This window comes from Notamacropus eugenii, chromosome 3 (assembly GCF_028372415.1).
Source record: "Notamacropus eugenii isolate mMacEug1 chromosome 3, mMacEug1.pri_v2, whole genome shotgun sequence".
Taxonomy (NCBI): domain Eukaryota; kingdom Metazoa; phylum Chordata; class Mammalia; order Diprotodontia; family Macropodidae; genus Notamacropus; species Notamacropus eugenii.
Window position 1 is genome coordinate 423,167,956 of NC_092874.1, and position 10,662 is coordinate 423,178,617.

Below are 10,662 nucleotides of genomic sequence, written 5' to 3' on the forward strand. Positions count from 1 at the left end.
CACACTTTCTTGGGGATGTGTGTGACCTAGCACAGTGAGGTGAAGGTCAGAAAACTGCTGCGCATGCTCAATAAGTTGTTTGAGGGAAAATGTATCAGAGGAGAACATGAAGTCATATGGTCAGGGGACAGTATCTCATGAAATCCAAAGTTCAGAATTCTATAAGGGTCCTGCCTCATCCTGACCTGGTTGTAGTCCTTCCAATGGCCATGCTGGAAGCTACCCGTGGAACATAGGCTTTCCCTCCTCTGAACTCCATTTTTAATAAAATTTTCTTGATACCTTTTTGTGAGTCAAGTTTGTCTCTAACATCACTGAAGTCACTTTACTATAATGTTATAGTGTATGTTTCTTTTCCTCCCAAACCTGTTTAGAAGCGGGAATTTGGGGATTCTGCTAGATTACAGTGTATTGATTTTGAAGGGGAGGGACTGGTAAAGTCCCCTTTTGGATATACACTCCACCTGCTAATGGTCCCCACACCCTCCTGCTGTACAACCCCTTGATCTGCCACCACATGGAACCTATAATATGAGGCCCAGAGAGGGATGGGTGCCAGTGGAAAGAACAGATGAACAAAGTACAAAAACAGTGGGAGTCTGAGAGCAGTGAGATTCCTCGGGGGTTTGGTGGCTACTGAAGGTCCTTGGTAGGTGACTGGCCCACCTGATGTTAGTCTGGCCTCCAGGGCTGCTAGCCTTCTCACTTCCCCCACCCCTACCAAGCTTGAATGATAATGGTGGGGGCAAGAGCTAAGTGGTCATGCAAAATAGACAGTGGGGAGGTGATAGTATGGTCCTGCTATTGTTAAGTTTTCTATATGAATTGCCTTGAAGGAGTCCTTTTCCTTTCTATTCATGCTTCTTAACTTCTTGAGGTGGTAAGGGAGAGCAGAATTAAGGTACAACCTTTCCCATAATTTGTGGAAAAGTTCACAAATACTTGCTGTATCAAACAATCTTGCACTTGATCTTGTATACCCCATAGTTTCCTAAAATTCAATTTCACAGACATTTTTAAGTACCCATTACATCCAATATTCCCTAGCAGAGTGCCCCCACCATCACAGAATCAGAGAATTATAAATCTGGAGTCAGAAGGTACCTTAGAGGCCATCTAGTTCAACCCTTCCTTATACAGATGAGGAAACTGAGGCACAATTAAATCACATGACTTGTCCACGGTCACACAGGGAGCAGGGGTCAGAGATATTTGAAACCAAATCTTTGGGATCCCATTAGGGATTTTTTTTGGCAAAGATACTGGAGTGATTTTGCTATTTCCTTCTCCAGTTCACTTCACAGATGAGGAAACTGAGGCAAACAGGATTAAGTGACTTGCCCAGGGTTACACAGATGATAAATATCTGAGGCTGGATTTGAATTCAGGAAGGAGTCTTCCTGACTTCTGGCGCAGTATTCTATTGTCTTTGCCACCTTCCATCTCTCCCTTTCTACTGGTTCGTTTCTAGCTGTCTATAAACACATTTAAGTGTCCCCCCTCCTTAAAAAGTCATCTCTAGACCCTAGGATTTCCTTAAACTATTTTCTTATCTTTCTTCTCCCTTTCTCAACCAAATTTCCTTAAAAAGTTGTCTACACTCATTATAATCTCCATCTCCTTCATCTCTTCTCACTCACTTATCAACTCAGTATTTTGGCTCCCAACCTGATCACTCACCTGAAACTTCTCTCCCCAAAGTTACCAGTGATCTCTTACTAGTCAAATTCAATGAATGGCCTTTTCTTTCTGCTCATCCATCTAAACCTCTCTGAAGGATATACTGTCACTAGTGACCACCCTGTCCTCTTGAATTCATTCTTTTCCCTGAAACTATTCTCTTAGTTTTCCACCTAATTGTCTGTCCGTTTCTTCTGAGTCTCCTCTGCTGGATCATCAGCTATATACCACTCCCTAACTATGGACTTAACCCTGTCCTGGCTTCTCTCCTTTTCTCTATATATTCTTAGTGGTGACCTCATCCACTCACAAGACTTTAATTATCATCTTTATGCAGCTGGCTCTTAGGTTTATAAATCCAGCTTTCATCTCTCTCTTGAGCTCCAGTCCAACATCATCGAATGAATACTGTATATGTCAGACTCAACCAATTCAGAATATATTATTGTCCCTCTCCTCACCCCCCTCAAAAAATCTGCCTCTTTTCTAAATTCCCTATTTCTGTTGAGTGAACCGCCACCTTCCCAGTCAATCAGGTTCACAACCTTAGTGTTGTTCCTGACTTTTCTCTTTCGTATACCTCATGGATCCAGTCAGTAGCCAATTCTCATCATTTCTACTTGCACAATATAACTTGCACCTAACCCCTTCTCTCCAGTCACAGTCATCACCCTCATTCAGGCATATATTAGCTCTCCCTGGACCATCACAACAGCCTCCTAATTGGTGTTCTTGCATCCAGTCTTTCCCCACCCCAATTCATCTTCTATAGAAGTGTCAAAGTAATTTTCCTAAAAGCATAGTTCTGAAAACATCATTCTCTTACTCAAAAGAACTTTGGTAGTTCCCTTTTTGCTTCTGAGATCAAATAAAAACCCTCCTGAAATTTAAAGCCTCTGTGACCTGGCTTCGACCCATCTTTTCAGCCTTATTACATTTTTACATTTTATTTCTCCCCTTTGTGAATACTACTATTCCATTCAGGCTTAGCTCCAATGTTACCTGCTCTGTGGCCTGCCTAAGGCCCCCCCCAACTCCTAAAGCCTTTCCTCCCAAATGATCTTCTATATTGTATGTATCTATATATGCTCATGTTGTCTTTTTCACAAGCTAAATTGTAAGCTCTTTGAAGGTAGATTGGTGTGGACTTGGATAGAGGCCTAGATCTAGAGTCAGGAAGATCTAAGCTGAGATTTGAACTCAGACACTTACTAGTTGTATGATCCTGTGCAAGTCATTCAACTAATCTACCTCAGTTTCCTCATCTGTAAAACAAGGATAATTATAGTACCTACTTTTCAGGATTGTGGAGGATAATATGAGGTGTTTGCAAAGAATTTTGCAAACTTCAAAGTCCTATATAAATGCTGGCTAACATTATTATTATTCAGATAACCTTGTTAGCACCCTAGGAGGGGTTAGAAGGAAGAAGAGTTGTGGGAGAAGGGTGCCAAGTAACATAACTCCAGGGGTGGTGTAATGTAAAAGTGGACAGAAAATACAGTTCCTCTCCAGGAAGTACCTTTTCCTTCAAGAAATGGGTCTGCTATACAAAGGAATTTGTCTATAATGGTCCACACAGTGATAAATAGATGTATATTACTATTATACATTAAATAAAAAAATCACTCATAATAAAACAAACACCCATGTATGGAGGAATTTGTAAATATGAAGGGAGGAAAAACTCTAGAACTTAAGAGGTAATCAAGAAAGTTTTCACATAAGCACTAACACTTGAGCCTTAAAGGAAACTAAGGATTCTAAGATCAGAGGATCATAGGTATAGAGAGGATGGAACCTCAGATGTCATTTTACAGATGAGGAAAGGGAGAACAAGGGAATTTGAGGGACCAATCCAAGGTCATACTGGTTAATCATCAGAGGAGGGATCTGATCTCAGGTCCTCTGTATCTAAAGTCATTGTATTGCATTACTTTTTTGAAACAGTGGTGAAGGAACAGCATTTCAGATATTTGGGGTCAACCTGAACGAAGGCACAGAAATAAGAGATCAAGTTCAAATGTAACAGTGGCCTAGAGAGACTAGAAGCAGACACAGAATACCTGTCATGAAGATAAGACCTGAGCTCTCACTGGCCGCCCACAGTTAGCCAAAGTATGGCCAGTAATTGAGCTTGCTGGAAAGGTTGAATGCAGAAGGAAGGATGTAAAATGGTGGGAAAGGCAGGGAAATTGAAGGAACAGTGGGTGTGTTATTATCCTGGCCAAACCATTCCTCATGAAATAGAAAAAATTTCATCTGTCCTATCTCTCCCAACCATTCTCTTCTACTCGTTTCCCCATAAAGAAACAGGGCTGAGCAGAGAGGAAAGCACTCAGTGAAAGGTCAGTAGATTGTTTGCTTTCTATGATTCAGGGGTTACTTTCCTCCAAACCTCATTCTTCACTCACTCACCTCCACAGAAAGGCACACTCCGCAGCTTCATTCCAAACCTGGAGAGAGAAACAGAAAAGGAAGATAGAAGCATTCTAGGAAACATCTGTTACTTTGGCCTCCTGACTTGTTCTCTAATGATGTGTTTGGAAATGTCCTCTCAAGGAGTAATCCTCAAGGAAAAGAGAAGGGAGGCAAGCTGAAACTTGGCTACTCAACATCCAAGTTCAGCATATACCTTCTGCATTTCCCAATGTTCTCTTGAAATCTCAGGTTGGTCTATTCTGAAACTGAGTAACAAACCCTACTCCCACGTTGGGACAATGATAACTAAAGAACATGGAGAGTAGCTGTGGCTCAACTCTTCTCTACCAGTTGTGTTACCTTGGTCAAATAATTGAACTTCAGTGTTCTCAACTCTGACATGAGACCGATTAATAGCTGTCCTTCCTTAACCTACAAGGTTGTTATGAGGCTCAGCTGAGGTTACTTTTAGTTTATTTTCAAAAAAATTCAGACCACCGATTCCCTCTTCCGCAACAACTGCCAGGTCTCATGCCACAGAAGAGCCTCGGTCCAGTACCTTAGCCCAGGCTACCTTACATCTCTGGTCTTTAAAGACGGTGGAGATAAGAGACTATGCAGTGAAGAAAATCGCACCATCTGAACTCTTGGATCCCACCCCTGCTCTACCCCCGACAAAAGCCGATCACCGTAGAACGCAAACCAGAGCACTAGCCAAGGGAGCTTCCCCTACTCTTTCCCCTCAGATTGTGAGTTGGAGGAAAAAAATCTATTTTTTTAAGGAACGAGTGCCGCCTATACCTCCAAAACCAAAAAAAATAATGAGGCTAGTAGAGGAAAAAACCAGTGGCTGGTGATCAGGAGACCTGCCCCACCTCCGCCACCAACTAGCCAGGCCATCTTTCCTCGGATCCGCCTCGTGATGCCACATCTACCGTTATCCCGCCTGGTTCGTACTCAGGAAGCATGACAGGGTTGGGGTGGAGGAGGCAGCAGGACAGGGGCACGCTCGTGACCCTGGCACCTTCACGTAGGGCCTTCTCCGAACTGCAGGAAGGGCAGCCTTTCAGGTTCTGCCCTGCAGGGCTGAGAACGGGGGGAATCCCAGAGGAGCTCGGGAGGTCACGTCACCCGCAGCCCTGCCCTGGACCAGAAGCGCAGACGGGATGGATGGGCCGGCCCGGGCCCTCCTCTGGCGCGAGTGTCCAGGGTCGGTCCGATGCCCCCGCCCAAAGCCTGCTGATCCCACAGGAGCTCACGGGCAGCGCCGCCCTCCTGGGCCCCAGCCCTTCTTCGGGATCGGGAGCGCGGGGCCTCGGGGCCGCCCGGACGGGATCAGAGGGTGTGGGCGCCCGTCGGGGGCCGCCGGCCCGTACCTTGTCCACCTGGGCCGCGCGGAGCAGGTCCGGCTCCTCCAGGAAGGAGAAGACGTGCAGGAGCCCGTCGAGCGGCAGCACTGCCGGGGTCCCCATCCCGGCCCGGCCCGGCCCGGCCCGGCCCGGCCTTCCGCCCTCTTCGGCCGGCTCCGCGGACTTCTCCGAGTCTCGGTCCGGCCTACGTCCAGCCCCGCCCCCCCTTCCCTTCCGCCCCGGAGGCCGAGGCCCAGGCCCAGGCCCCGTCCCCGCCCCCAGTCTCGGCCGAGCCCCGAGGCTCCGCTCCGCCCCTCCTTCCCCAGCCGGGCCGCGCTCCGGCCGCCTGGCCGGGGGGAGTCCCCAGCTGGCCTTCGCCCGCGGAGGCTCGCGGCCTTGCCCTGGCGGAAATCCCGTGCCTCTGAGCGGGTCCGCAGGCCTCCTCCCTTCCCATCACCCCGCCCCGGTCCGCAGCTCTCCAAGCACCGGGGCAGATAAGGCCGCCGCTGGGCAGCCTGGGCAGGTGACCCCCGGGGCCTCGGGGCGCAGCGGCCTCCACCTTCGGCATCTGGTTTTTTCCACATTAAATGAATCATTTTGTCTCGCGCGCGTGTGTGTATATGTGTGTGTGTGTGTGTGTATGTGTGTGTGTGAGTGTGTGTATGTGTGTGTGAGTGTATGTGTGTATGAGTGTGTGTGTGTATGTGAGTGTGTGTGTATGAGTGTGTATGTGAGTGTGAGTGTGTGTATGTGAGTGTGTGACTGTGTGTGGGTGTGAGTGTGTGTATGTGTGTGTCAGTGTGTGTGTGTGTGTGTCAGTGTGAGTGTGTGTGAGTGTGTGTATGTGTATGTAGTGTGTGTGGTGTGAGTGTGTGTATGTGTGTGTAGTGTGTGTGTGCGGTGTGAGTGTGTGTATGTGTGTGTGAGTGTGTGTGAGTGTGTGTATGTGTGCATAGTGTGTGTGGTGTGAGTGTGTGTATGTGTGTGTGTGAGTGTGTATGTGAGTGTGTGTGTGTATGTGAGTGTGTGACTGTGTGTGGGTGTGAGTGTGTGTATGTGTGTGTCAGTGTGTGTGAGTGTGTGTGTCAGTGTGAGTGTGTGTGAGTGTGTGTATGTGTATGTAGCGTGTGTGTGGTGTGAGTGTGTGTGTGAGTATGTGTGTGTATGTGTGAGTGTTTGTATGTATGTGTGGTGTGTGTGTGTGAGTGTGTGTGTGTGTGAGTGTGTGTGTGGTGGGACTACATAGGCCTCTTCAAATCACTTGTTTTGAGTGCTATCAATACACAAACCTTTCCCACGTGACTACACACGCTTGTTACATTATCCCATCAAGTAAAAGGGGGTGCCTGGAGAGGTTAGTGACTAGCCCAAATAAGGTCCATTAGTCGATCCCATTGAGACACCTCTAATTTCGCCTTATGATAAAATCAAAGAGCTCCCATTTTTTATGGGACCTTTGCTTATAACAATTCACTCTTATTCACTTTCAAATTACTCTTTCTGAAAGATTTTTGATCATCATCCCCAGGCACAGATTATCCCCTCATGTCTAGTTTTTAGGGTAGTGATCTTATCCTGTGTTCTACAGTTCTTCTTCAGGACTTTTAGGCAGTTGATTTTAAAAACAGAAAGTAGTTACATTCTTAATTCAACTGTTTTTTTTCGATAACACACAATTTTTCTGACAGCCAGTTCAGCCTTCTTTCCATGGATGCTAATGTCATCAAGTTGATTCCTTAGCTTTTTGTCAAATAGGGGAACAAGACACAGTAAAAAAATGAAAACATGAAATATTATGTTATTATTATATTGTTATAAAATAATATAAAAATTTATACATTCATAAGAGTAGTGCAAATAAATGTGCTGAGTGAAGCCTGTCGGTGTTCTGTTTCACTGAAACAACTCTGAGATTTAAAGAGGACTTAATTTTTAAAAAATAATAAAAGGATTGACCACTAAGGCAAAGTAAGTAGTCTTTATTGGATGAGTTTTAACTTATAGAAGGAAAGGTGATGTGGCTTATTTTGAGGCCACTCCCAATGACGGGAGTATGAAAGAGGAAGCAGGGAAAAAAAGGCTAGTACAATCACCAGGGTACTGCCTATCCCCCAGATTCAGTATATCAATACACCAAGCTTGCATCCCTTCTCCCGGATTTGATAAGTGGGACTCCTAGGTTCCTGAATCAGACCAATATCATGATTCAGAAAAGGGGTAAGGATTTTGTAAGAAAAGGCCCAATTGACTAGAAATTCCAGAAAAAGGAGGGGGCAGGCTTAGGAAATGAGGCATGTTTAAGCCTGTTACAGTGAAGTCTAGGCCCTGAAAACTGGAAAGTCTACAGTAGCAGGGGAAAATTTTTACCAAGTCAGAGGATCGTGGGAGATTCCCTAGTGGAGCTGGCATTTGAATATTGCATGCCGTATTCCAGGTGCCAAAACCAAAGTTTTGTGTAAAAGCTTTGTGACTATTTATTTACTATGATGAGTGATGGAGAAAGAATAAGGAACAGGTAATGAATAAAGGAAGACTGTGTTGCTATGTGTTTGGGCATAGAGAATAAATCTCAGAATTAGAAAGAGTCTTAACAGTCACCCAATAAAACCTCTAACCTGATATAGGAATTCCCTTAACAACAACCCTGGGTGGGGTGGGGGTAGGGCATCCTGATTCTAATCATGTCAGAAACTGAAATGGATCAATCTTAGAACAGAGAGACATAAAACCAGTCAGGTTTCCTGTACCCAAGCTGAAATTCTGGAAGGTTTTCCCAAATGAGGAAAGTGAGTTTATTTTGAGGTGGTAGAGAAGGCTTAAGTTGGTAATAATGACTTCTGGGTGATAGAAATGAAAAGATAAGTTTTCTTCTTCTACTGGACCTTCCACTAGGTTGTCAACCTGGTACTTTCAAACTGGTACTTTGCTGAGAGGGCGACTGACACTATTGGTTAAGAGCTGATGGGTGGGGTAATAGCATCGATAGAAACAGTCAAAAGGGGATACATTGTTCTAAGGCTGTGGTGGTGGTTTTTTGACAACTCTAAAGTGATATTATTGTTTCCTCATGTCCTACTTGCTTTTTCCCTTATAGAATATTTGATTTCACACCTCCCTACCTTTGCACAGACTATCCCCTTGCCTGGCATTCTTTCTCTCCTCAACTCTGCTTCTTGGAACCCCTAGCACTTTTGAGTCTTAAGTCCCTCCGCTTCCCAATTTGTTAGTATTGTTGTATAGTTGTATAGTTAGTATAGTTGATCATCAATCATCCCAAATTGCTTTTTAATTACTTTATATATCCTTTGTATTTACATATCTGTCTACCTGTTGTTTCCTCATAGTAAAATATAGTCTCCTTGAGGGAAGGGATTGTTTCATTTATCTTTCGTCTCTAGGGTCTAGGATTGAATTGAATTGAGGTGACTTAGACACTCCTAATCACAAAGCACACAAGTGTTTTAGGTCAGAGCCAGGATGGATTCCAAGGTCTCTTGATTTCAAATCAAGATCTTTCCTCTACATCCCACTGCCTCTCATTAGAGAGGCTTCCAGCTTGAGCGTTTAATGATAAGCTTTGCATCCCCATCTGGAGCAGGACCTGAGTCACAAGCTAAGGCAGAGCACCTAGCACATTGGTAAGTGTCAAAGGAAGAGATTAGGAGCGTAACCAGGAGCTAAACTTCTTAGTTTGATTAGAGACAGTCTGGTCAAATTAGTGAGATGTCCAAATTGCAGTCTGATTTAAGACAATCACAGCTTTCAAGAATTGGACATTGTGCACAGTGCTAAGGGAAAATAGGGACTGCTGGGGGAGGGAGAACCAATTATTGGGGAAATCCAGGATTTTTTCCCTTCCTACTTCCCCGTTCTCTATTTGGTCAAGCTGACATCTGAAGGACAAGGCTGATGAAACTGGATTCACTTTTTCTGCAATCTTGTTTAGATTCCACCCAAGTGGGGAAGCAAGACCATTGAGTTCTAGTCAGGCTTAGGGGATAGAAAGATCCTTTGTCTAGATTTCCCCAGGCTGGGGGTGGTCTGGGGACAAGAGTGATCAGAGTCATATCCCCCAGCCCCTCATTAGAACAGGTCCACCTCTAATGATAATGTTCAGTTTCTCATTACTTGTTAACCAATCAGAATTGATTTCTACCCTCAGGAACATTCACTCTTCCAAGGGCATGTAAGTGTTGAGTGGGTTCCATGAGGTTCTTTTTTATTATCACTTGCTAGCATGATTAATAAAATGATTAATTACCCAGAAACTATGTCTCTCAAACTTTTTATGTCATACTTGCACAGTCAGCCATATCATCCAATAAGCATTTACCAACCAACCTTGTAAAAGGCAAGGAGGGACTCCAGTGCTGAAGTCCAGAAGGACTGGTCTTTGTGAGACTCTAAGCATCAGTTAGAAAGAGCAGGTCAAACTGGTACTAAGGTTTCTTCCAAAAGCTATTGAAAGCCAAGGGTTTGAGCCAGAAGCAGGAAATCATTTGTAAGAGCAACAATTCAGGCTGGGAGGTCAGTGCTGGAAAGTAGACAAGATACAAGGAATTGGGGGGAGAGATGGGGAGGGGAGCTGTTTCCTGAACAAAGAGTATACATTTCTCATGACTCTTTGGTTGTTTCAGAAGTCATGAACTTTCTTAAAGATGTTACTTTCACTGACAGCTCCTTAGAATAGAAATCTATTTCCCTTTCCTGAATCAACAGAATTTCAGTAAGTATTCATGGAAGAAGTAAGCCTTGAACTGACCCTTGATGGATAGGTAGGATTCAAGTAGGCAGGGGAGAAAGGGAGGGTATTCGAGGTGGAGGGGGGAGGTTTGTTGTGGTTCAATCATGCCCACCTCTTTGAGACCCCATTTGGGATTTTCTTGGCAAAGATATTGAACCAGTCTTCCCGACTCCAGATCTGGTACTTTATCCACTTCACCACCTAGGTAAGGAAGGAGCTGAGATTTTGCACTAGCCCATCCCCTTTGAGAAATATGTACCTCGGTTCACTTGGCAGACATACTTGGAAGTTATACCACATCAGAGACTGAGCTGCTTTTGAGATAAAGATCACTCTAAGGACTGAAGAGAACTCTTCAAAACAACCTGGACAAATTTCGACAATGTCAAACCCCAGCAGGGTTGCCATTGGTTGCCCTTTGAGATAATCTGATTCTGGTTGTGATAAAGAGTACCAAGAAGAGTGTAG

The 10,662-nt window shown here is 44.7% G+C and overlaps 1 protein-coding gene across 9 annotated transcripts in view; it reads right to left on the reverse strand.

The window, feature by feature from the left end:
• Window positions 1-5,670, reverse strand: part of FBXW12 (F-box and WD repeat domain containing 12) — a 29,394-nt gene extending 23,724 nt beyond the window's left edge. For 5 of the 9 annotated variants that reach the window (XR_011964634.1, XR_011964633.1, XM_072598235.1 and 2 more), the window contains exons 1-2: window positions 4,903-5,020; window positions 4,099-4,136 (exon numbers count right to left, since the gene is read on the reverse strand). Coding sequence is in view for 4 of the 9 variants with exons in the window: in XM_072598235.1 (XP_072454336.1) it covers window positions 4,099-4,136; window positions 4,903-5,001 (137 nt within the window). In the remaining 5 variants the exon portion in view is untranslated. Of the gene's footprint in view, window positions 1-4,098; window positions 4,137-4,902; window positions 5,070-5,477 lie in introns of those variants that run through there. The other 4 variants (XR_011964635.1, XM_072598238.1, XM_072598236.1 and 1 more) reach the window with 4 other exon arrangements.
• Between the last annotated feature and the right edge of the window lie 4,992 nt (window positions 5,671-10,662).